This window comes from Diadema antillarum, unplaced genomic scaffold (genome assembly GCF_040938485.1).
Source record: "Diadema antillarum isolate AM-2024a unplaced genomic scaffold, OU_Dant_1.0 scf00000029, whole genome shotgun sequence".
Lineage (NCBI taxonomy): Eukaryota > Metazoa > Echinodermata > Echinoidea > Diadematoida > Diadematidae > Diadema > Diadema antillarum.
Window position 1 is genome coordinate 9,133,286 of NW_027270918.1, and position 27,559 is coordinate 9,160,844.

At 37.7% G+C, this 27,559-nt stretch overlaps 1 protein-coding gene across 1 annotated transcript; it reads left to right on the top strand.

The window, feature by feature from the left end:
* The first annotated feature begins 361 nt into the window (after nt 1-361).
* On the top strand, nt 362-27,559 carry LOC139737611 (fibronectin-like). The gene is made up of 8 exons (XM_071648293.1): nt 362-406; nt 4,574-4,886; nt 20,687-20,929; nt 21,554-21,814; nt 23,324-23,578; nt 24,790-24,894; nt 26,683-26,841; nt 27,318-27,559. The coding sequence occupies exons 1-8, from the start codon at nt 362-364 to the stop codon at nt 27,557-27,559; spliced, it is 1,623 nt and encodes a 540-aa protein (XP_071504394.1).

Consider the following 27,559-nt stretch of genomic DNA (forward strand, 5'->3'; position numbering starts at 1 on the left):
ACAGAATATATCATTATTAGTGCCATACTCTAAGTGGCACTGCGCTCTTGTTTGGCGGGGTACAGCCGTGTCCGATCCAGAAGGGCGTACCTTGCGAGGTACTTTTGGAGAAACTTTTCCCAACACTTACGTAGATGTAGGCTGGGAAAAGTTACCAGAAAAGCCTATCATTGTCGGGCAAAGTTGTGAGTTGAAGATCATAATTCTGGAGCGACAGTTTAACGGGTATAGAAGAAACCGCAATAATTTGAGTTGTCCCACTCTTCATCTGTTTCGACCACACCCGCCATAGCGAGTGTGTAGGACTGGGACTGGTCTCTGGTAATTATCCCCATTTTTGGAGTTCCCTGTTGGTCTAGTCATGGAGATTGGCAAATGGATTTTGGTTCTGGCAGCTGTTGCTGTGGTAAGTTGCTATCATATCAACTCTCGATGCATTAAACATCCACTGTAAGTAAATTGTAGTAAACTGCATGAAGACCTTTGAGGGACTAGTTTACGTTACTCTATTAACCCCCTCATTTTTGGCCTGCTGATTATGAGATGCAATATGTAACCCAATTTACAGTATATCTGTACAAGTATTGATATCAGTTTTCTTTGGAAGAAGAAACGTGTAAACATATAAACCTTTAACCAGACTAATATCAGAATAATGCGATTATCATTAGACAAGCTCTTATTACGTCATTGAAACAATTGAGAACTTTTTTTTTCGGATTTTTGGAATAATGAACCCTGTATCATTTCCCTGACACGAATATTCTTCATAAGCGAGTTTTTTTTTTTGACCCCAACAGGGTATTTACTGCCTTCATAATTCAACATTTAATATCACATTATACAAAAAAAAAATACAATGAGCTTCAAGAGGGGTTCCTGAGATTAAAAGGAAACCACTAACTATTTACACAAAATACTTCATTTGCTTTGGTAAATTATAATATGTTTTCTTGCTATTCAAATCTTCCTCTATTCTTTTACAAATTTCTCTTCCAAACAAATGTTGCAAATTAGTTTCACGACATTCTTTTCCGGTTTTATTTCTTAACATTATATATTTATAGATACACCAAAAGGCAATTGTCAAAAGCAAATCTAATTCAGTCTCTTTATGGGCTTTTAACAGATGCATTCCTGTTCATAAGCGAGTTAGTCCTTCTCCCGGATCAATGCGCTTTATGGATTTATCGTGGCACTCAAGTTGAACCACGAGAGCATGTGAGGCGAAAGTAAAACAGTTTCCGAAAATTTTCAGGACAAATGAGTGTTGAATAATCCACAACACGTTCCCAATCTGACCCGCGCCCCATCGCTGCTTTCATGATTATCGCTAACTAATAATTTTAAATTTCCTTTTCATTCGTTTATTTTCCGTGAAAAAAAAACAACAAACAAACACAATTCAAAATTTTAACAATGACGTTTAAATTATATCCTCGTTTGGAAATAATAGGGATTTGACACGTAGTGATGATACACGTAAAAATGAAATGAAATATAGGAATTCAACAATTGAACTGCAGAACTCGTTATAAATGACTCTCGAGAAGTGGAAGTTCCTTGTTAGGAATTATTTATCATTGAAGTACAAAGGACAGTGTATGTATAAGAATGATGTGATCAAAGGTCTGCATTGTTGGAGTAACAGTTTCAAGTAGGAAGGCTAGTCATGGAGAATGCTGGTTAAAAATGAAGCGATAGAACGATGTCAGGCATCTTCAATGTAGTAAATAATATGTTTTATATCATGTTCAAGGTTTAAAGTTCCTGTGTCCTTTTGCAACCCTGAAAATTGTGATTTCTGTCATAAGCTGGTATATTGTAGAGGTAGTAATACAGACCTTTCCTCAGAATGATAGAACTGGAAAAGTCGTTATGATTGAGGGGAAACATGCAGTAATATAGATATCCATTGAATCTATTCAGACCCCTTCCCCCCAAAAAAAAAAAAAAAATCAAACTTTATTCTCGGCACAAAAGATGGGCGTATAATCAAGTAACAGGGATTAGTTCTTCAGTTGTTGTTGTTGTTGTTGTTGTTGTTGTTGTTGTTGTTGTTGTTTAACTCTGAGATGTATTACCTTTAAATTTCATACGAGATGTTGGGAGACATTATTCTTCAACGATGCAAAATTTCTTGACGTTTGAAATAAACAGATACCCAATGCCAGTGTACAACCTTTATGTCAAGAGTGTTGCGATGTTACTAATCTGTTCTGGTTATAGATGGCGATGGTCATGATGGTAGCTACTTGTCATTAGTATATTATGTAGAGCATGAGATTACTACCATACCAAGTTTGCTGATGGCTGTCTAGAGTATAGACGGAAGGTGAAACATGTAGGATGAATTAAATCGAGGACAGAATGTGCGCAAAAATGAAGTGTTTGAGTCGTATATGTATATGTATATGTATATGTATATATATATATATATATATATATATATACATATACATATATATGATTCTCCCAAGCTTTCGACCTACTTACAGGTCTTTTTCAAGGGCTTGGAACGTAAACAAAAAGCAATCAATCTGCAAATATTTGAACAAAATAAGGCAAAATAATGCAAAATAAAAGAAAGCCAAAAGAAAATCAAAAGGAATTTAAGTGCGAGGCCGAGCTCACTGCACCATATATATATATATATATATATATATATATACATGTATATTATATATATATATATATATATATATATATATATATATATGTATATAATATACATCACCTCACATATATATAAATATGTATACACCAAGAAGATTGATAGTTCTTTCCTCGCTTAGGATTGTCATTTTTTTTTTGGAGTGTAAACTGAACTCATTTTGTTGTTGACCTCGCGAGCATGGAAAGCACATTTAAATGATTTTTTTTCCAGGTACCACCCGTATTCTTCAAAGATAGTTGACAGGACACATCTTTACTCTATTCATGGCTTTTGTACCTTGTAGAGTTTATAGTGTGTTCCTTGATGTATGAAACACGTTTTGGTAATCACTAACCATGAAGCGTTGGCGCGCAGAGGAATTCATTTCTTTTCATGAACAGGTACAGAAGTTTATGTACAAAAGCACTATCAACGGAATGACATCAAAAAGATCATCGAAAACATCATCACTGCATAATGAAGCACATTAATTTTCGTTTTTTGTGCTAAACCCTTCAATAGATATCAAAAATTCGAGGAGATGTTCATTGTATATGTAAAGAGTCCTCGGGAGATGGCGAAACGAAAATGAGCGATGGGAGGTATAGGAGATTGGGTATACCATCTAAATGGAAGGGATTCCCCCCCCCCCCCAATTTGTGCATAAATATTGTATCAGATAGGAGTTATTTTTCTGGCATAAGAGGGGAACAAATACAGTCAGAATTCAGCACAACACAACTGATTCAAGAAATCTCTGCGATATATATACAGTATGTACGTAAGGTGCATCGAAAATTGATATTTGCAATGAATAGTTTGGAAATCTCATTGTAAGACGTATGGGAATGTTTGTAGAAGAATAATGTAATGAAAAAAAAAAACTGGTGCGAATGAGATATATTATGTATTAGGACAGTGACGTATAGACATTCTTAGTTCTGCGGAGATGACACTGATTAATCAGCTTTAAAGCATACCATTAATGCTCTTCACAATAATCATGCAATGTATCTGTTGCATGCACATAAAGGGATTAATAGTTTTAGTTGACATGGGGCTTCAGGTTTCTAACTTTTTTTTTTGCGTGAGATAATGAGAACCGCTTATTAATTGTAAAAGAGCATACACCATTCTAAAGAGAATTCAAAGTCCATTTGATGAAAATTAGTTTGGAAATAGCTGAGATATCAAAAAAAAAGAGGTCCTGATAAAAGGTGGGACCCATGCACCTATTATTAGTACCACTTTGTGTGTGTGTGTGTGTGTGTGTGTGTGTTTGAATAGATTGGATAGTGAAATGCTAAATGTCGCTTTTTTGTCTTCATTTCTGAGAAATGGCTGATAACAAGTTATCTGCATGAAAGTTAGTATATGCATGTGAATTGCCTGACAATTATTCACTTGGACATTAAGAGTCATGGGTTACGTTAAACTGCAAAAATTACACCAATTTGATGCTGAATTTATCCTATTTTCTCTATTCCTTTGAAATGACTCAATTGATATATACACTCAATCAAACTTGGTATATTTACGTGCATTACTGCGCAGTGTTTTTGGGAAAAATTGGGGTCATGGGTCAAAAGCCAACTCAAAAATATTACAATTTCACTACATTTTATATCTAAAACGTCTCAAAAGTATTGTAATGATTTTTTTTTATGATTACCAAATAGTAAAATATTATACTATCGAAAGTTGATCTGTACTTTGGCATGCTTCACGGTGTATAAGAAACGATATAGGCACTACAATAACCCTCATGAATTACACGTTTCTATTTACATTGCCTGGCCTGTGCCTTCCAATTTGACTTGCTTTGGTTGTTTAATGCATTGCAGCATGGTTACATTTTGAACAAATTGAAAAAAAAAAGAACCTGATTTCTTACTTGTTTTGTGATGCCCGTTCCAGTGTGCCGTGGCTCAAGTCCCCGGACAGGTTCAGAACCTTGATATCCCGGTTTCCTCGACAAGACAATGGGGATTTATGGCGACATGGGATCCACCCACCTCTGGAAGCGACCCGGTCAGCTACATTTTAACCGTCAGCAGGTTAAACGCCCAAGGAGCAGTATACACCGCGACTTATACACCGACTGACTCGTGTTGCTCTTACGACATCGATCGCCTTCAGGCTGACGAGTCTACCACATACGAACTCTCAGTTGTCGCCGTGGATGCTGATGGAGAATCTGGACCACCTTCAACTGCAGATGTTACCCTAGGTAAGTGAACATGTGGACGATCTCCACCCCCCCCCCAAGAAAAAAAGATGGAGATGATACACCCCCTTTGAGGAGAATGGGTTAGGATTTGACCCCCTATCACGGGCTTTTGGAAGGGGAGCAATCAAAATTACCCCCTATTTCAGGGTTTTGGAAGGGAGGCAGCAGAATTGCACCCCCCTCCATCACATAATTTTGGAAGGGAAGCTAACAAAATAACCCCCTTATTGAAGGAAAAGTGCTGAACCGCCTAGAGTCGTCTGCTATGAATATAGTGTACGCATTCGTGGCATGACGAATACGTGCAGCGCATGTGGCGAAATGTTCTATGAAAAGAATTAAGGCCAGTTGGGCATGGCGTGCTCTGCAGCAAAGCATGCACCTGTGTTTCAGATTTTTATTCATTTGTATTTTTATTTGCGGGATCCAACTGTACATTGCTGGGGGAAAGATTTGTAAACTACCCCTAATTCAAAATATTTCGGGAAAAACTAAAAGACCCCCCATTTTAACCGTATAAAGCCCAAAGGAGGGCACATTATGTGCCCCTACCAGATTTTAATTTGCCACTCCTTCGCCCTTTATCCAATTCAACCAAATTTGGCGACTTTTCCTAAAATCTTATTGCAAACATCATGATATATAACTTAGCGAAATTTGATATTGCTGGTTACCATGGTAACCATAAATTGACAACCATGTCAGATTTTGCGTCTTTTTTCCTGTTCCAATTTCAATTAACAATGGGCGTTTTTTGGCTGAAATTTGCCGAAGCAGCAAAATGTGAAGTAATTATGGTCTTCAAATGTTTTTCTTATTATTTCCTTTGCTTTTATATGACAAAGGCATAGAACAATAAATATAATAGAGGTAATTGAAAACAACAGTATTTTCCAAAGATTGCCCTTCTATGTTGTTGTGTTTTAAAGAAAGAAGACAGAGAAAAAAATTGGTGCCCTACGCAACGAATAATTTGCCCCAGACAATACTAACATAAACCAAACATAATAAATCTTAGAGGTACTAAACAAGAATATTAGATATACCAAGATGTCTCCAAGGGGGAGCTCATAAAGTCTCCACGAAGGAGCTCATATAGGAAAATACAAATGTTAAATATTAATTATTAGAGTAATATTGTCCAGTACCAAATCATGTCTCAAAGAAAAAGAGCTCATTGTAAAGGTGGCAATATCTTTTTGCCCTTCTATTTTTTTTTTGGTTCATTTTGATTCCTTCACCAAAGTTATGCCTGTAATATCATTAGTTAAACATACTATCAATCTGCAAACTCAAAATTCCAATATTATGCAAATATGAAATGTGACAACTATACGTGTACCTATATCCCAAACATCAGGTCTCATAATGTATTTCTTTATGTTATGTGTAGATGTACGTATATTTGATAATGTACACAATTCTTAATGAGGAAATTTTCTTAGTAAAAAAGCAAGAATCAACAAACAAAGGTAGGCGTGTAACATAGTGCATTCTCCATTATAGAATGCACTATATTACGGTGTGAATTTTGAAAGGAGGGCATTAAGCAGACAGTAAGTTCAGTGATTGCATTTACTGTCTTACTAAAGACTTTTTTTGATATCCGATTAAAGAGCCTCTTTTCGTTTTTGGACTAACGAACCTCTTTCCATAAATTTTGGACAATTGAACCTTTATTGGAACAACGAGCTGTAACTCTCTATCTATCAAGTCATTACTTTCCTAGTTTCTCTGTGACGGATGGACTGATTTTTGTGTTTATGAAGTGCATCAAAGTCGGCGCGCTTGATGAAACAGCGCATATATTTTTGAAAGAATGCATGACAGAGGAACATTACTTCAGAATGTAATAAATAGAGTAATGTTACTATTTCCCGATGCACTTTCTGTGTATAAAGATATTGAACAAATATATAAATATATATATATATATATGTATATATATATATTATCACCATTACTACTACTGCTACTACTACCATTAATAATAATGATAATGATAATACACAAACATAATGTATCATATGGAAAAGTTCTCAAAAATTTGAAAATCAAAGTTTTAAATCCATTACCGCATACTGAGCAGATTCGTCCTTAGGCCTTTGTCTCTGTGCTGTTTTCTTATCATCCTGTATTTGACCAACGAATATGTAAAAGACCATCTCATAACCAAGAATGTTTTACAAAAAGAAAACAGAAAACTGAAGTCTTACGTGATTTTTCTACTCTTTTTCAATTCTGAACGAAAATGAGCCAGATAAAAAAAAAGATGGAATTCCACTGTGGTTTGGAACCCGAGACCTCCGTATTGCTAGTACGGTGCTCTAGGGCTCACACGTGTAAATTATTCTTCACAGAGACGTGTGTTAAAATTCAAAATTAATGAAAAAAAAAAGATCTGTAAAAAAGCTGGGAGAAATGAGGTGTTTCATCTTCGGTAACCTGAAAAAGTTAGGTATATCCTTTCATCCATCAAATTTTCAAGGGGGGTCTTTCGCTCAAATTCTGAACAAGGGTTCGCAAAGCCAGACTACGAGTTCTTTTTACTCAAGAAATCACATATTTTCTGTACATGCACCCAATCAAAGGTAGTCCCTTCAAATTCCATGAGAAAAGCTTTCATCTTCCATCCAAAACGCAGTTTGTAGAGGGATTCACACTCAATGTCTACAGCTATTCAGTAATTGCCAAACTGCCCTTTATGATTTTTAATCATTTTTTCTTCATTTATTTTAGTATCTTTGGTACGATTTTGTGGTGCGGTCAGGGATATTCCATTATATTTACCGGTGTGAGCCCTCTAACCGAATGGGCTATGGAAAGCCCCTTACAGTCAGTACGGTATTTGTCCCTGAAACCTCTTATAGTTTTCGTTGCTCGTGTGGTCAGAAGTTACAAAACATGACATATAAACCCGAGAGATGTCAACTTGAAGCTTAAATACGACGGATCACTGAAGTGATGCACATTTATTATCCTTGTTTTTGTATAGAATATATCCAAGCATTATAGAGAAACTGACCAGATAGAATATGTATAATATAAATGAAAATGAACAAAGAAAATGGGATTCCATCGAGATTCGAACCCGAGACCTACGGATGGCTTGACAGCTTGTTCAATTCTATTTCAATTTTCAATGTCCAAAGTCTCTGTATACGTATAGCACCTTGTAACGAGGAAAGTATTCACGTGAACTTTAAATTCTACCTTAAAGCGCAGGTGCTCTCTTCTCATGCAGTGACTTTGCAGGAATTAGTAATAGCTACAAACATTATTTTGTACAAAGCACTTGTGTCGATTCCTTTGCGCCATCTGAAACTATAGCAGCAACAGCTAGAGATTAAACGACTCGAAACCTGTGTTGATGAAATCAAATGTTTGATGAGCAAAAATCAACTAAAGCTGAATGATGAAGAGTTATTTTTACTTGGGTCAAGGCAAATGCTATCAAAGGCTAGTATGAAGAAGTGCCAAGTGAGAACTGGCAACAGTGTTACCAACTCTGAATTAATTCTGATGAAATTTGGGGTATATGGTGATAGTGAGTGATTATTTTTATAAGTTGAAGCAATTGAATTTAAATTTGGTGGATAGCTATGATGAAAGTGAGGTGTAGATTTGCAGGATATGTTTCTCGTATGTGTTTGTTGGGGAAAGCATTGCTATGGTAATCTTAATTTTCCCAATATGTTGTGGACTGAATTATTCCCACAGTATTTACGTTATGTTATTTTTAATTTGGAATATGTAATGATTTACAGGTTTAGTTATGTAAGACAAATTTTGTGTTATTTTGATAAGGCGCTGCCATGATAATGGTATATATATTTTTTTCGGAAATTTTTTGGAGTGAATTATAAAAATATATATTGGGATATCACAGGTGATATATTGTTTGGTGTATAATGATGATGCAAGAAAGGATATTAATGAATATATTTATGAGTTGAATAATTATATGAAAGTGATATACAGCTGTATATTAATAGTTTTTGTATAGTTGTAACTGTCGGGTTAATGTATTATGTTATCATGGTGCATATACGTTACCGTATGTTAATATGAGTGAGTTTCATTCGTACTCTGTCATATGTCTGTGGTGCACCTGTGATGTATTGAATGTTTATTTTGTTGCGATATCCAATGTATAAAGAAGAGTGGACAATAAAGTAATCAATCAATCAATCAATCAACTCTTCTGAAAAGACACGCCATCATGGTGTTGTATTTGATTGTACCATGTCTTTGAAACATCATATTGCATACATATCACAATCTGTAAGATTCCATTTGCGTATACCTCGGTTTCATTGGGAAATATCGCACTTAAATAGCAGTATTTTTTTTTGTATGTCACAACACCGATGTGTTGGCTCACCGATGTGTTGGCTCATACCGATGTGTTGGCTCAATGAGTAGAGCGGCTGCCCTCACAATCGGGAGGTCGTGGGTTCAAACCCCGGCCGCGTCATACCAAAAGACGTTAAAAGATGGGAGTTGCTGCTACCTTGTTTGCCGTTCAACAGTTGAAAAGGTTAGAGCAACGTCGATCTGGCGCTGCTCAGTGGCTGCCGGGCCCACGATCAATTGGGCAAAATGAATTCTTGGACAATAAAATTTGGAGTTTTTTTTTTTTAACAACAGATCAACACTCTACTGCAAACTCTGCAGCAAGATCACTGACCTATATCAGGAAAGCTGCTCACATTACAGCAGTGTTACGTTCTCTCCATTGGGGTCATCTCACTAGATGACACTAATGTGTTTTTATCAGATTCTGATTCTGATCAATTAATTCATACTTTAAACAGTGAATTAATGAAATTACTTCAGTGGATAAGAGCGAACAAATTGTCGATTAATTTCCAAAAACAAAACTAATTGTATGATGTTCAGTAAATCGCTAGAAAATTTACCAAGAAATATTTTCCTGGAAGACACGATCGTAGAAGAAGTTTCTTCTACCAAATTTCTAGGCTTGACTATGGACAATAAACTTTCCTGGGATTTACATATTGATTCTGTATGTCGTGTTATTTCAAGGAATATAGGTGTAATAAACAAAGTTAAATTTTATCTTCCAAAAAATGTACTTTTTATGTTATATTCTACTTTGATACTACCTTACTTGAATTATGGGATAATCGCACGGGGAAACACTTTTTCTACTTATATAGAAAGAATATTATTATTACAGAAAAAAGCTCTTGGTATCATTTGTCACGAATCGTGGCGAAGTCATAATAATGATTTATTTCACGAAAATAGTATTTTGAAAATTCACGACTTGTATCGTTTGCACTTAGGACAATTCATGTATGAAACTTACCAACCATTTTCTCCCCATTGTGTTTGATTCCATGTTTAAAAAAAAAGGAACTGTTCATGCATATCCAACCCGTCAATCCCATGAATATCATTTGCCTTTGACGAGGACGGTCTTTGCAAATCTTTATTCTCCTTTCCTGGACCAAAATTCTGGAATTCTCTTGATAACAATATAAAAGAAGCATTAAGTTTTCATACCTTTTCCTTAAAGTTAAAGAATTATTTAAAAATTTCGTATGCAACACAGTAAGTTACTCTTTTTAAATTTTGATTTCCAAAATTGTTGTTGCTCCGGTTTAATTTCACTACTCTTTGTACCTCAGCGAGCCCGAGCTTCTGTGCCTCCAGATCCCTGGTTATGACCCACCTTTTCCTTCTCCTTCCCCCTTTTATTGTCCACCTCAGACTTACTACCTTCCTCACTAATCCTTCTATCCTCTCATCATTTCTTCCTTTACAAGAGAGCCGTCTTGTGTTTGTTAATGTGCGTCTTTGTGTTGTGCATGTATGTGTGTATTACTCTGTCTTTTTTGTATCACTTAGGCAAATTGCCTTCTTTTTTGCAATCTGATTTTTTTTTCTTCTTTTTTCTTCTCATGAGGGGACTGCACACCACAAGCTCTGCTTTTTAGCAGTCCCCTCCATTTCCAGCAATTTGTTTCTGCCTTTACCATACTGATGTAACATTTATTTGTATCTTTGTTGATGATTTACCTGTGTCGTTATTACATGTTATTACATTCATCGCATTGTTGTACTGATTTCCTGACATCTGTATATACGGACATATTATTGTATTTCTAATTATTTGTTTGTTGGAAATTAAATAAATCAACTTGAACTAGACCGACACCCACGAGTCATACAGCCCATGAGTTCGACATTGAAAACAGGTCCATGAGTCATACAGCCCATGAGTTCGACACTAGGTAAATAAAGCTCATGAGTTCGACACTAGGTAAAGACAGCCCACGAGTTCGACAGATAAAACACGGGGCTTAAAGGTTAATCTACAATTTGTAGATGAAACAAAAACCCAGCTTTAGGGATTCAAAATAGTTTTAAAATGTGAGTTAGGGATAGAAACAACCACTGTAAAAATTATCGATGTTAAGTATTGTTAAATACACAAAATGTGAACAATAGTTATAATGAAAATGTTTCCAGACTAAACCATCTACAGTTATGGTTTATTGAGAAAAATAGTGATATCTCCTTATATTTCAGGCTTTATTGCAAAAATTTTATATAGGCCTAGTAGGATATTTTGTAATACAACAGACCTACACAATATGCATCAAATGTGATATCTTTAACATTTTTTTTTAAAAATCACTGCTCCCAAAGGTAAACAGGACCTTTAACGTGTCGGTCTCGTGGGCCTTAATAGCTTATAGTGTGAACTAATGGGCTGTATATGACTCGTGATCGAACTCATGGGCCGTATGACTCGTGAGCTCTGTGACTCGTGAGCTCTATGACTCGTGGGCTGTATGACTCGTGGGTATCGGTCTCGTGACGTACACCTTCTCCATTGGCTCCTGTCAAATTTGCACTTTTTAATCATGTGGCCCACTCAACTGCACGTAGTATCTTCAGATATTCTTTGTATCGTTATAACCCTCCCCGCAAGCTCCGATCATCCAGTTCTTTTACATTTCATATACCTAAAGTTAAGCATGCATAGGGAACTTACTCTTTTTCCCACATTGGACCCAAAGTATGGAATGATATCCCTGTCACTGTTCGGTCGTCGACCTCAGTGGAATCACTCAAAACTTCTCTAAAAACATATCTGTTTAATATGTCATAGATAAATATAATTTCGTATACTTTTCCATATTTTTTCTTTTTTTAAAACTTAAAGCCTAAAAGCACTGTTATTATTATTATTATTATTATTATTATTATCATGATTATTATCATTATTATTGTTATTATCATTATTATTATCATTACTATTATTATTGTTATTATCATTATTATCTTTTAAGTTTTACACATTGTTTCCGTAAGTAGAATGCATTCTGCAGGTAAAAACGAATAATTTCACAGTTAGGGGTAAATTTCTTATATACATATAGTTGTGAAATATTTGCTTTCAATTTCTAAGTAGTATATGTTTTATAAAAATGCAAGATCGTAAAAGTACTGAAGGCTGCATTATCCTTTATATGGTCACGGAATGAAATTCATGAAATAGAATGATAGCACCAGCTGTCATTCATCTAATCATCACTTCATGATTGACATAAATATACACATTCTCTCTTTTCACTCCATAGAATGTAGAATATGCATCGCGAATGAAATGACTGATCTCGGAGGTACGTTCATGGTACCGACTTTGATACTGGGAAACGTCGAAGGAGCCTTCTTGCTGAACGTCAATCCAGTCGACACTGACAATGCTGATTCTGCCGTAATTTTACGCACTGCTTCAGTTGATAGGCAACTTGAGTTCGTTTTCGGCTTGTCGCCCGGGGTACTCTATGAGCTCACGTTGACCTCCTCTGGTGGTACGACGAACCTGTTACCTCCTTCAAGGTATAGAACAAGTAAGTATTTCAGTTTCCTCTGTTCCCCCTTTTTTTGTGTTTAGATTTTGATTCTGCCTTGTGGCTTTGTTACCTGCTGCCTGTAAATCCAGCAGTCTTGATTGTATAGACTTCTTTCATACATGAGTATTCACCCAACGTTCATACAGCATAGCACATAGACGGCTTGTGACCTCTTGAACCAAACGATTAAGAGCTTCTCATTGGCAGAGGAAGACACTCCTGTTTGGCCTTTCTTCCAGAAGCTCTAAATCTTAGTTGTCCTATACCCAGTGTAAAAGTTCGTCCTGTGTAAATGACATCAAAATATGTTTATTCGTTTTCCCCCGATGTTCAATTGCCTTTCCACTGCATTTAACGGAACAAAAAAAAAAACAACAACATAACTGCCAGTATCGTCATCACTGTAATTTTATTCCTTCCAGTGCAATATGCATCCATCCTCTTTCTTAATTTTGAATACACATGTACCTTGTGGCAAAGATTCCTAACACGTACAACTGTTTGTAACGTTTAACGAAGTATAAGGATGAATGAATGTAGCGGAATGAGTAATTGATAGTAGTCGTTTTGAAGAAGAAGATTCCAAAGATATTTAACGGAAATGAATTCACAAATTAAGGGACTTAAAGTAAATTTACCTCACCAGAATATGTTGTGCCTCTACCATTTATCTATCAAAAACTACGTCCATTATAAGATAACAATCAGACTAATCGAGTGTGTAGTTTTGTCAGGGAATTTCTAGTGAAAACAATTTGAGATTTGAGAAAGATACATTTTTGTTTGGATTTTTCTTTCGCTCCTTTGGGTGGATTAGTATTTTGCTCCTAGATCTGGCCTCAACAATAAGATATGTATAGATTTGGCAGACTAAGAAGGCATGATGACTCATCATACACTGTAGTATTATAATTATATATAGCACTCTTAATATGAATGAACTATGCATGGTTTGCCAGAACGCTTTCATCGCCGAATAAGTGAGATCCACTCAACTAGTTCAATATCTTTGTGAGATGACGATCAACATGGAGTTATTGTCGTTTGTATACGTACTTCTATACTACATTTCTGACGCAGAAAAACTGTGATCAATTTGACCTTCAGATAAGTTCTACATTAAGCTAGATTTACTGTAATCTATATACAAAAATCTGTAAGTTTTGCTGAACGTTGACAATTATTTTGATATTAATATGATTGAAAATACGTGGGTAGACTCTAGAGGAATAGAACATAATATGCTAAATTGCACAGCATTCAAAATTGTATTTTGACGCTGACCTTCATTTATGACTTTCATTTGATACCAAAGAAGACGTCCCACCGTTCTTTGGCAGTTAGAAGCTCCCATTTGCCAGTGAAAAGCTGATGGTGATTTCCAGTAATGATAACTAATTGTTATTGTCACTAAGAGTGAGGGCCATTTATATTGTACTGATGTAGGACCTCAAATGTTGTTTTCAAAACCCACAGACTCAATTATGGTGCTATGATGCCAATCACGTGATCCTAACCCTTATACGATGGATAACATAGGTGATTGTTACATGATGAAGTTACTTTGTAGAAATACTAATTACTTGTGGTGGGCTCAATAGACTTTCATGAATTATACTCCTCTCATGTTGTTGCAATAAAGAGAATAGATCAGGCGTATAATTTGACTTTTGTTGCCTTCTTTAATCTCTTGAAGTATACAAACGGACCAATTCAACAACAGTGTCGGTTACCCTTAAAGTGTCGGGTGAAATCCTCAGGAATCTGTGGAATCTGAAAGTCATATTGAGCGGAAAAACTGCTACGGACAACTCCGTCGATAAGCAAACTGCTGTGAGACAATCATGACTGTGTGTGACTCATGAATGATTCTACTCGCTAGTTTCTTGACCAGTCGCTCTAAGTCAATTACAATGTGTATCGTAACCACTGTGTATGAAGAAAAGACATGGTATCGCAAATGAAAGTGCCATATCATGACATTACTATATTATACCTACAGTTGCATAAAGTGTATGTAGTATAGGCCTACAGCGTATGTGTAGATAGTGAAAATAAGGATTTATAGTATGATAGTAAGGACATAACCAAAAGGGATTTCACAGTTCGTAAGAACACAGACAAAGTGCAATTAGTTTATATACTTCCATACAGCGTGACTGGTATAACCCGGCTTCTTGAACCTTGAGGCTCTCTGTCATTTGCTGTCAAAAAGATTCTGTATTTATGATTGTTTATCAACCAAGGCAGTAATTTTGATGATTGATTATGCATGTATCACTTAACCCCAATAGATATCCCCTGCTTCATAATATCATGTGCAAACTCTCAGTTTACTGGTCTGTGTGGTGGTGACTGTGACTTTGTTGCTACACTTTTGGTAGTTTTATTAAAAACACAACTTTTCATCTGACCAGTAAGGACGAGCACAAAGTTGTGTGCGATTAATCGAAGTAGTATTTCATATTTGTGTTCAAAATCAAATGCAAGCCCTTTCAGCAAGCATTTTGTGGTTTTTTTAATGCAAAGTTGCGTGCAATTTGGGGGACTTGCTTTTGATGTCTCGAGATACTTTTTTAAAATGAATAGTTTCTAGCAACGTGGCCCAGCAGAAGTATTTGCGACTGTGGTATTTGTTCTTTACCAACTATGGACCATGCAATTCTATCTGCATCTATGACAGATCATTCTCCTATTATCATTCAACCTTCCTCTCCATAATTTTACAAGACGCCCTGAACGTTGGTGCTATATGAGGAAATTCGAAAATGGTATAACATTGAGTTATATTTAAATGCATATTTTCGAGCAATGCATGAGGCCCAGACGAAGTATTGGTGACAATTAATGATTTGATTCACTTTAGCTACCCACAGCAACCCTACCTGCATTAGATTCTACCACCAGACAGACATCATTCTATCACAAACATTTAATCTTTCTTTCATAGTTCCACTAAGAGCTACGGACGTTGTTGTTGCGAGACAATCCGAAAATGGCGTAACAGTGGGTTACGACTCTCCCTCGTTCGCTGGCTTTCATCGTGTTGACGGGTACAGAATCACATACGGGACTGACCCTGCTGATGTCATGGAACTTGAAACTGGAGCCACAACTGTGAATATCAATAACCTCCAGATATCCGTAACATACACCTTTGAAGTGCAGAGTTTCAGTGGCATGGGTGAAGATTTGAAATACTCTGTTGTTAGTAGCACTACCTATGTACTTGGTGAGTATTTCCTTTATCATTATTTCTTTTTTGTAACCTAGTACGTTTGAAACTAGATACTTGTCACCATCCACCATTGCTTTATTGTATGACAGTCCTATGCCTATATGGAGTTTCTTAAAATTGTTTCGGCCAGATGGAAAGCTATAAGGACCTTACAGTAACCTGTGTAATACCGAAAAAGAACAATTGAGTCATCATTAAGAAAAATCGAGGTCAGAAGTAGCATGCTGCACGATTTTGTAACTGTGATTTAACAAAACCTTCCAACGTGCTATGAAGATCAAAACCTTGTCTGATCACAATGTAGATATTCTCCAGTAGACATCTCGTTCGTCAATTAATTCCTCAGCAAAGATGAATAGAAAACTGTGAAATTGATCTATCAACTTGCATATCAATTATCCGACGATTTGCAAATTATCTGTCACGATCGAGAGACAAAAGATGTACCGGTTCATCACACATTGAGCTTTGTAGTCACACTGACTTAACGTGAGTCATACAACCACTGGTGTTGGACACACCTTATAGCAGAAAAATTGTACAAACATTTTGAAGATCAAGCGTTTGTTTCATCTTTCTATGTACCACATTTAAGCAGCAATATTCTTTTCTTGGCCTTTCAATTGTTTTCACCTTTGCCTTGCATTCTCCTTTACACCCATTTCTCTAACAAACTTTGGACTTGGGGAAGTAGGCCTAATCCTACACTGAGATTTTCTTGACAACGTTGATAGCTATTAAGCTATTGAACGTATATACTTTTGTGACAGCTGAAATTAGGTATATATTGCAAACTTTTCTGTGAATTAGTTAAGCTAGTTAAGCTTGTCGGAAATTTGCTGGCCTGACATTATTTTGAGCAGCATTTCGCAGGCAACTCCCACGCAGGTACTTCGCAGTCCCCGTATGCGGTCAGCGCGGCCAAGACAATGACATTGTGTCATTTCTGTTGGACTTCTGCCATTCCTTCAGATGAATTTCTGAGTTGTCAGCCCCCATGCGCCTGATACGCAGGTCACACAGAATACCCGCAAGAAGAACATAACACGCATCCAGCAAGTAAGACACATTATGCACAACTCGCGCAAATTCTTGTCTGCCCTCAGAAATTGTCCGGTATGCTGGAAAATCCTCACATGCAACAAGCCCGCGTATATAGCTTGCCCGGAAAGGTGTGACAAGGCCGTAACATGGTGACGGGTAAAAAGGATTTGTGTGCGCACCTTCCGGCGACTACGGGTGAGATACATGCTACAACTGTAGGTACTGTTACGTGTCACGTACAGGTCATCTTTGGGGACCTCTGGGTAGTAAAAATTGTTCTTCGCAAATCGCACGCAAGGCTTGCCCGGGAAGATGTGTCACGGCCTTTCAGGCCGTGTCACACCTTTCCGGGCAAGCTACGCGGGCTTGTTGCGAGCAGGGATTTTTTTCAGCACGCAGGGAATTTTCTGCGGGCGGACAAGAATGTTTACGAGTTTCGCACTTGTGTCTTATTTGCAAGACGCGTGCTACTTACCTTCTACTTGCGTGTATTCTGCTTGATCTGCGTGAGAACTTTGAAACCGATCCGCTTTCTGTTACCAGTGACTTACGGGTACTGCGAAGTACCTGCGTTGGAGTTGTCTGCAAAGTGCTGCCGGTAAGGGTCTCCTACTGGTGTTCTGCGTGTACCCCCGCAACTCACTCGGAACACATTTTGAACATGCTCAAGACCTTGTCATACCGTATTTGGGCAAGTTCGACTTCCGGGGAAGCAAATTTGCTACCCGGAGCTCTCCGCAGTTGGTCCACACCTGACAGTACCAAGTGCGTATCTCGCCTGTATTTGCCCGGAGGTGCGCACGCCAGTCCGATTTACCCGCAGCTAAGTTTACAGCATGACCAAAACTTTGTCCGGGTGAGTCGTGGGAATTGCCCACAGAGGTACACGCAGATCGCCAGTAGGAGGCCCTTAGCGGCAGCACCTCGAAGGCAACTCCCACGCATGTATTTCGCAGTCCCCGTATGCGACCAAATTAATGACATTCTGTGGTACTTCTGCCATTCCTTCAGAGGAATTCCTTCACTGAGTTGTCAGCCCCACGCACCTGGCACGCAGGTCAGACAGCATACCCGCACGAAAAGCAATCGCAATAGCTTACTCAAGCCTTCACCTCGGGTGAGCTAAATAAGTGTCTTGCCAGTCTAAACTGCAGCAGGACCATATCACCTTAACTCCTTGACCGTATTATAAATCTCAAGCCCATCCATGGGTTTTTAGTTCAGTTACCAAAATGCGCAGATTGTCCAAAATGTGCAGGCAAATCCACCTTTAACTGCACATTTTGGTAACAGTTGATTCCGTCATTTATAGGTGCACTATCGGCACATTTTGGTAAATTACCAAAATGTGCCGTCACTAAAGACGGCACATTTTGATAACTTGCACATTTTGGTAATCTACCAAAATGTGCCGATTTACCAAAATGTGCCGTAACAAACGTGCCACTGTATGCTGCATGAACTGACCGAACGGTCGCCTTTTCGTCAGTCCACGTAATATACCGTCACCACTAGATATTATCAGGGAGGTGATAAACGGTATAAAACACAGTGTTTAACCCTGAAAGGGCCGGGGGGGGGGGGGCGGAATCCGCCCCCCCCCCCCCGACGTTTCGCGCTATAATGCTGTAACGCGAGAAGGCCTCGTCGCGAGACTTCTTGACTTTCTTCATTCAAGTCTCGCGCAACTTTTGAGACCAAATTTGCAACGTCCGCGCATACTTTTGCGAAGCCACGCCCATTTTTGTAACGGAATGTTATGTGTACATTTCCTATGGAAAACAGTGCTTTGTCATGAAAGTCATAAAACCCTGATTACTTTTATAATTAGTCACTTTCATTGATTGATTTTGTGCTAATTATGGTAGAAAAGTGGTTAGTGACAATTTCCAATGAAAAAACAAAGAAAAAACAAAAGTTGAAAAACATAGAAATACATAAGAAATTCTGAAAACAATAAAATACATAAGAATTGAAATGAGTTTTGGAAGTTTTTGTGATGTACAATTGTTGAATATGCTAGAACAGATTTGCAGATCAAAAATTAGACTCTCATTGCTTTTAATAAGGCTAGAATATCATCTTGAGCTTAATTTGCATAATTAATTAATCAAAATTAGAAATTGATTGTTTCAAAAAATCTTATGACACAATCTTGTAGATTATGACGCGGGTCTCACGCATGCAAAATTACATCGCGATCGCACCACCGATGGCCGAGATCTCGGGGGGGGGGGGGAAATCCATCCCCCCCCCCCCGGTCTCTGAGCATAGCCAAAAAAGCCCGGCCCCTTTAGGGTTAACAGAATTCAAATGCTGTTGTTATCTCTTTTTTAATGAATATCAGGTCATTCAGATGAAAAGCAACCAATTTTCTATGAACTTGTATTACTTGACCTTAATATGTTGGTAAATAGATGTCAGCCGGCATTACATCTATTATAATGTGTACGTTGCCCCCCCCCCCCCAACAAAAAACAAAAACAAAAAAAAAACAAAAACAAAACAAAAATAAAAGTAAAAAACAAAACAAATAATAACACACATTTTGGCAAAAATTATAGATGTAGATTGCTAGTTTGAAGTAATATTGGGCAAACTTCTCTCTCACTGAAGTGTTCTTAAATATTATATTGTATAGTAGGAGATGGGTGGGTAATGCACTTTGAAAACAGATAATAACCAGACATCCCTGAAATGTACCACTGTACTTTGGAATACCCATTTGGCACATGGCTCATTCCGAAGATTTGTGAACATATAAAAAAAAACAGCTTGTTGTTTGCAGTTGTTTAATTTTCAGTGTGCTTAAACAGGTCCAGTTCAGTAACTTCGTTGACAGTTTTGCGGTGTCATCAGGATTTTAGAGAAAAATGAAGTTCAATACGTTATCAGAGAACTTTTTAACACGAAATGTTTGGACTACCTTGGCTTATTACATAGAATACGTGAAAACGTAACACTGAGTCTACATGGATATTTTCAAAATCTTATCCTTTAAATGCTTGTAACATATATGTTTTGTTATCATCATTTTTTACATGATTAGTGCAATATATTATGATTAAACGTAGTTATTACTATGATATCATGATCTGTCCGGCTGATCACACGAATTATATTAAATTTGTGATGCATATATCATAAAATGACGTATATATTTTTGATTACTCAACAGCAAGAAATTAAAATACAAAAAAAAACAACGAGTGAGAGAGAGAGAGAGAGAGAGAGAGAGAGAGAGAGAGACAGAGACAGGCAGACAGACATATAGGCAAAGAAACAGAAGAAACAATTGACAGGAGCTTGCAAAAGTTTTCCGTTGATGTGAGCTCTCACGATGCCACCTCATTCACATCGATGACGAAGTGTATTGCAAACTCTTAAAGAAGCAGTACTCAAAAAAAATATCAAAGGAGAAAACCTTAATAATCAGCTGGCGCAAGCACCACATCCACTTCAGTAATCTGATAACGAGATTTTAAAAAAAGAATTATGTTTCCGTAATGACCTTAAAAAGAATGAGGTTTACTTTGCGATACTCACGACCATGTACATGCAAATTCAAAACAATTTTGAGCGTTTTGTGTTCTTTTCTTTTTGTTTCACTCCCCGTCCTGCAGCTGAATTTAGATTGACTGAGAGGTCCACCGATTCACTGACAATAGCATGGAACGTTACCGATGATAGCAACAACTACTCAATAGAGTATACTGCTGTTGGTTCCGGTGTGTCCACCACCGTCAATGTTACTGCAGGTGCTCAAAGTTATGAGCTCACCGGCCTCTCCGCCGGGACGGAGTATGATATAGACCTCTTTATCTCTGGAACAAGCAGTTTAGCTGCCACAGGAACTTTCCGCACAGGTAAGGTCGAAAAGTTGGAAGTAATCCATGTTTCAGTTCTGGAAGGTTATTGCAAAAAATGTGCTCTGTAGGTCTATCTTACATTGTGACTTTGCATCAGAAACTGCAAAGAGTCCCCACACCATTTTGTTTTTGGATCTCTCTTTCTGGTCTGTTACATATAGAAATCAGTATAATCCTTTGTAATTAAAGACATATTGCGTTTACATGAGACCAGAGGTTGGTTAATGCCTTCTTTTTTTTTTTAACGCCTGTCATTATCTATTAGTATGCAGTGCCAAATTAAAGTTCGGATCATTTGGCGCAGATGTTTCAAACCGTCGTCGAAGTGTCTGATTAAAATCTGAACTGTTGCAACTTTCTGTTCTAAAAGTATCGCATATACACCTATTTTACTACTGTATTCATGTTCTGACTGTACGTATTCCTTCAAATTTTGGGGGTAATAATTGATGCTAAAGTGGTTTTCTGTCATCGTTCTTGAAATCTCTATTGGTTGAGTACAATATTTCATTAATTTGAATGCATCTGAGTTTGGGGGCTGGAAGTAATGTCACATTATCTTTAGTAGACAAAACAGAGTAATTCCAGAAAATCTAATCAACTTTAACTCATTTGTTGCAGTGCCACTCCAAGTTAGTGGACTCACTGCAGACACTACGACGGATTCCAGCATAACGTTGTCATGGGATAGGCCAGAGGGTGGTGTAGAGATGTACAGGGTGGAGTACGATCCCGATTGGGGGTCCATGCCCCCTTCGTCGAACACAGGGGACACAACCTTTACCCTCCAGGGACTAGATCCTGGGCAGGAATATGAGGTGACTGTTACAACACTCGTTGGTGATGATGAAAGTGAAGGGACGGTAGACACTTTTTCCACAGGTGCGTATTATGCTTTTACTCAGTATTATATGTCTCACAGGTTGTGCACCATACAAGATGATATGCTTTCAACTTTATCCTCCCACCCAACCCCCCCCCCCCAAAAAAAAAAACACCCCCAAAACAAAACAAAACAAAAATGAATTATGATTTTTGTTGCTGGAAGTTGGGATTTGTCTTTGCACCACTTGTAGGATCACCCCTCCCCCCCCCCCCCAAAAAAAAAGATAATGAAATCAATGACGGTGTTTAAACCCATGAAATCAAAAACCCATGACATAATAGAGGGAAAACAGTTTTTGTATAATTTATTTCATTTACAAATTTCAAAGCGTGTATTTTCCAAGTTTTGCTATTGGAAATAAGTAGACACCACTTAATTATGCTGTATTGATACATAAACGTTTTTACCATGCCCCTTTCCTTTATGATTATTTTCTTCTCTCCAAGTAGAAAAGGAAGGGGTTGAAATTGACTCTCTCTTAAACTTCGGTGTACTTCAGGAATCAGTCACCCTAAAATGAAGTTTGATACGACTTCATTCTTGGCTAAGAAAGTGTTTTATTGTCGGCTGGAAACCTATTGCAGCGTAACCAGTATCTTTGCCCCTACAAATGACTGAAGTTGTTAATGCACATCCGTAGCGATTATTGTTCGCGGCAGTTTATTCGGTTACTTGCTCGTCATGTGGAATTTTCTTCAACCCTGAACACTTAAATGTATCGTTCCCTTTTGCCCATCATGTCCTTGGGCACGGTTAAGCTTTGTTAACCTATTGTATTTTTTATTTTCATATATAGGCAAATTAATATAAATTACAGGAAAAAATGAATGAATGAAAATAAAAATAGATAAGACCTTTGATTAGTTTCTATGATAGCCAATCATGTTGACCCTTGCAACTGAAGATGCCGTACATAATGGCCTATTGTTCCCGAGAAGGTACAGCAATTTTACTCTCATTTCGACAACTTTCTGCATAATGTAAAATAGCTCACTAGCAGCTTATTCATATGTTTATTAGAAACCCTATTAGGACTTTACCAAGAGACTGGTGTGTCTCAGAAGTAATTCTGACATATTCATGTTGACTTTTTACCTCTTTCAAATTACTTAACTATAATAGCATATATGCAAGCAGTGAAAATGGTAAAGCACAAAACTATCAAAAAAGAAGAGTGGACGGATGGTTACGGGCAATTTAGGGAGTAATTTTGTTTTATTTATTTATTTATTTTTTTTTTTTGGGGGGGGTGGGGGCATTTTTTTTTTTGGGGGGGGGGTTTGGGGTGGTTCAGTATCAATGGATTAAGCCAGGGTTAAAAAACGAAGACAGATAATGATACTGAATGTATCAAACACTTTGTCGTCACGTAACACATTTTCTTTTTTGTTCAAACCAAAGGTCTATTATATTTCTTTTGCTTTTAAAAAAAGGAAATTGTGATTCTTACAATCCCTTAATACTGATGGTGCACAAATTGAATGTTTTTCATCTTATAACATTAGAAAGTGGATCGTCCGGTGCTATCCAGGCCAGGGCTATAACGGACAATAGCGTTACCGTGACATGGAGTCCAGTTACAACTGCCGAGTCTTATACGGTGTCCATCAGTCCAGCAGATGCAAGTAGCATAACAGTGCAAGCTAATGAGCGGCGTTATGCAGAATTCACTGGGCTGTCGGAGGGAAGTGCCTACACAGTCACAGTGGTCGCGAACTTGCCAGTAGGCACTTCAATGACTACTCTTGAGGTTCAAACAAGTAAGAATTTGAGTTTGTTCACTCTCATCCAGTTGGGTATATATTAATGATTTGACTATAGACATGAAATATATGAATACTGATTTCAATAAAAAAGGAATGAATGTAAAATAAGAATGTACATGGAAATTTGAATATATAAAACCCAAGCAAACAACAAATTTTTATTGTGCGTAATGTGAACACCCCTATCGTGAGTCCATATAGCAACGCAAAAGACACATACACACTTGCATAAGCGCGCACATACACACATTTAAACAGCAATTATACATCACAATATATCAACACAAGAATTTAGTGTTGATTTATATGACATAGTATGTTTTTTTCCAGACATAAACACAATCAGAAGCATTAATGTTGGGAACAATTATTCTTAAAAATTTCACTTAAAGGACAAGTCCACCTTCATATACATAAGGATTGAGTGAATGCAGCAATATTAGTAGAACACATCAGTGAAAGTTTGGGGAAAATCAGACAATCCGTTCAAAAGTTATGAATTTTTAAAGTATCTGCGAAGTCACTGCTGGATGAGAAGACTATTACAGTGTATGATGTCATATGCGTATACAACCATATGAAGAAAATAAAAAGAGAATCTCACAAGACTTTACTTTTTGAATAAAGTACACATTTCTTCGACTTGTTACTGACATATGTTAAGGGTAATATTATTTCCCCTGCCTTCTGAAAGAGAGAAGTTGAGTGCTCTTTTGTTATGCGAGAAAAATGGAAATATGTTGAATTTTCTTTATTCTTTCTTTATATCGTTGTACTCATGTGACATCACAAGCTATAGTAGTCTTTTCATCCAGCCGTGACTGAGCAGAAACTTCAAACATTCATAACTTTTGAACAGATTGTCCAATTTTGCTCAAACTCTCACTGATGTGTTCTACTAATATTGCTGCATTCACTCAACCCACATGTCTATGAAGGTGAACTTGTCCTTTAACTTTCCTTTCATTATAACACTTTAAAATTGATATTACATTTTCCAAAATTGCCAAACAAGTTTTGTACTAGGCCGAATTCTTTATTTATCACAAGGCTATCACCATTTGAAGCAACATCTGATATATCTTTATACTTTTACTCCTTTATCTTTATGTGTAATGTAAAGTCTTCATTCTCTCGGCTACACTGCATTATCAGACCCTTGTATAGAACAATACTGAATTGTCCTCTTTTTAATTTGTGTGTAGCGCCCTCTGTGCCAGGACCTATCACAGTCACAAATATCCTGCCCAGATTTGCGGATCTGTCATGGGGTGCATCAAGTGGAGCTGATGTGTACGAGGTGACTCTGAGTAAGTTTCACTTTCAATAATCTCACTGCAAAGCTGCTGTAGTGTATTTGTCAGGAGAGTGATTGCGGAATTTACCTGTTGTATCCGACTATCTGACAATTCCTGATTACAGCTCAACATGCATAACTGTATGAATTATGATAAAAATCTTTGAATTATAACTCTGCCTCTACCTGGCAAGGATGTTGACCGAAAGATCGGTCTGTATCACCTGTCCGTCGGGGAATGTTCCGCGGAGACTGCGTCTGGCTTCACGGATCCCCTCCGTATACGGAGGACAGCGTTAATGGCAAAATACAAAAGAGTCCTCCGGACAGACGGATCTTTCTGTCTAGCAAGGATGTTGACACTTGTGGAATAAGAAACCCGAACACCGTGAACACGTTACATAATTTACCAGTAACAGTTAGATAGTGCCAGTGAATTGAGTGATGACTGTCACTGACTTCTTTTGAATCTTTTGCCACCTCCTTTATCCTCCTCGATCCTCCCCCACCCCCCCCCCCCCCACACACACACAGTGCATGTATGCACATAAAGTGCTAACTAGTGTTTAAAGTGGTGGAGACAGATCTACTCAGCTGGCTTGTAGAGTCAGTGAGATAACTGTGCACAGCAGCTCAAAGAGGGGGGGGGGGGGGGGGGGGGGGAGGAGGTGGGGATTGATGGGGATCATCCGAGGGGTGTCCCAAACTTTGTGCACAAGGGTGAATGGGTAAATGGAGTTTAGAATGTGTATGACTGCATATGACATGACTTTATTAGTAGATGGCACCAGGGGTGGATCCAGGAATTCTGTGAAGATGGGGGGGGGGAGGGGTTAAAAATATTTGTTGTGCTACTTACAGGTTTAGAAAATTTCATTTTGCCTTTTATTTCTTTAGTTTAAAAAAAAATAAAGTGGAGGGGGGCACCCACTGAGCTCCATCTTGATTCACCACTGTGGCACAATTTTTACTGAAATCTTTAATGGATTATTTAGAGTCTATTTAGAATAGTGAATTATCTAGCTGTATATCTGCAACAGCCATGGACGTACTACCAACAAAGACTCGAATGCATTCATGTGTAAGCCAGCAAGGGTACTGTAAAAGTGGATATTTTCGTGCGACTAATTTTTCATGCTTGATCGTATAAAAAGAGTTTTGCGTGTTTTTAATTCCATGGAATCAAGACATCAAGTACTGGAACATATGGCACGCAAAAATAATCGCATGCTTTTATTATTGCGCTAGCTTCTGGATGCGCGAAATGCGCAAAAATTTTAACACCGCAAAAATTTCAACTTTTACAGTATAGGGTAGTGTAGAGTAGTAGTATGGTAGTGTAGAGTATTAGTATGGCAGAATAAAGGGGGGGGGGAGGGGGTAAGCATATTAAACCTTGGAGTCTTTCCCTGAAGTCTTCACAAGACTCGCAGCACTTTGTAGACCTGAAAAAAAGTGAAGTCCTATGAATTAAGCCTTATGAGAATGAAACCGTAATAATTTCCTAAATATTATATAGATCTGTTATGCCGTGACCTCTCACAGCGAATTACTGTCCCAGACCAGGTATCAGTTCATCAATATTGGAGTGCTTTCATGTTGGAATGACTGTAAAGCAATTAAGCCTCCCATAATTCAACCATAACAGAGTGCAAAATTTGACCACCTGTTGCATGTAGAAACCTATGCCTTTGCGCGCTGTTGAATTTTGGCAGGGGAGGCCAAACCTTAGTGCAGGTTCTTTACACAAAGTATTAAATGGATGGAGATATGACTCTTGTGATGATGTTTGTCCAAACAGGCAGTGACAATGGAGAGGACTTGATTCGTACAGAGGAGACTTCTCTGTCGCTTGAAGACTTGGAACCAGAGACTACCTACACAGTGAGTGTAGTTGCAACGTCCACTCAGCAATCGATAGATACCAGGAGTGGGGAGCGGAGAGAAAATTTTACAACAAGTGAGTATGCCAAAAGATGTATGGTGCTTTAAGCTTGAACATCAACAAGTAGTGAGATTCACAATGTCATGTTGAATGTACATTAAATGAAATGGAGGAATAGTTTAGGGTGAAGTTTACAGAAAATGAAAGCTGGGGGCCGTCATCTCCATAAGTGTTGCTTGACTAGAAAGATAATCTAATGACAGCAGGTACACTTGTAATGATATATGTTGCAACTTAACCCTCGAATGGAAACAAATAAGGGGAAAATCTGATGCCATCTAATAGTTTGTCACTGATGACAACAAGCAATGTGAATGCTGGTTGCAATATTAAGAATATGTCATAGGCAGTCTTGATATCATCAGTAGCATAGCTACCATGATTTGATAATGAAGTAGTGATATTTGAATTACAGGACGATCCCCTTCCGAGCTGGAATCGGTAATCATACTCTTGATATTACAGTGTATCTGTTTCTGTTTCACTTGCAGCTGCTGTGGTCATATCGCTGTCGCAGATTGGGAGCACATCGGTGCTAGTTATTGGAACACAAACTGCCTTCACGCTCACCTACACTCCCAATGATGGTGATTTCCAGTCTGGGTCAAATGCAGAGGCCGATCAAACGCTCCTTTCTTCACTTACACCTAGCCAAGGTTATGAAGTCTCTATTCAAAATGGCTCGATGACCATAGACAGGATAAATTTCTTCACAAGTAAGTTCCCAGTGTGA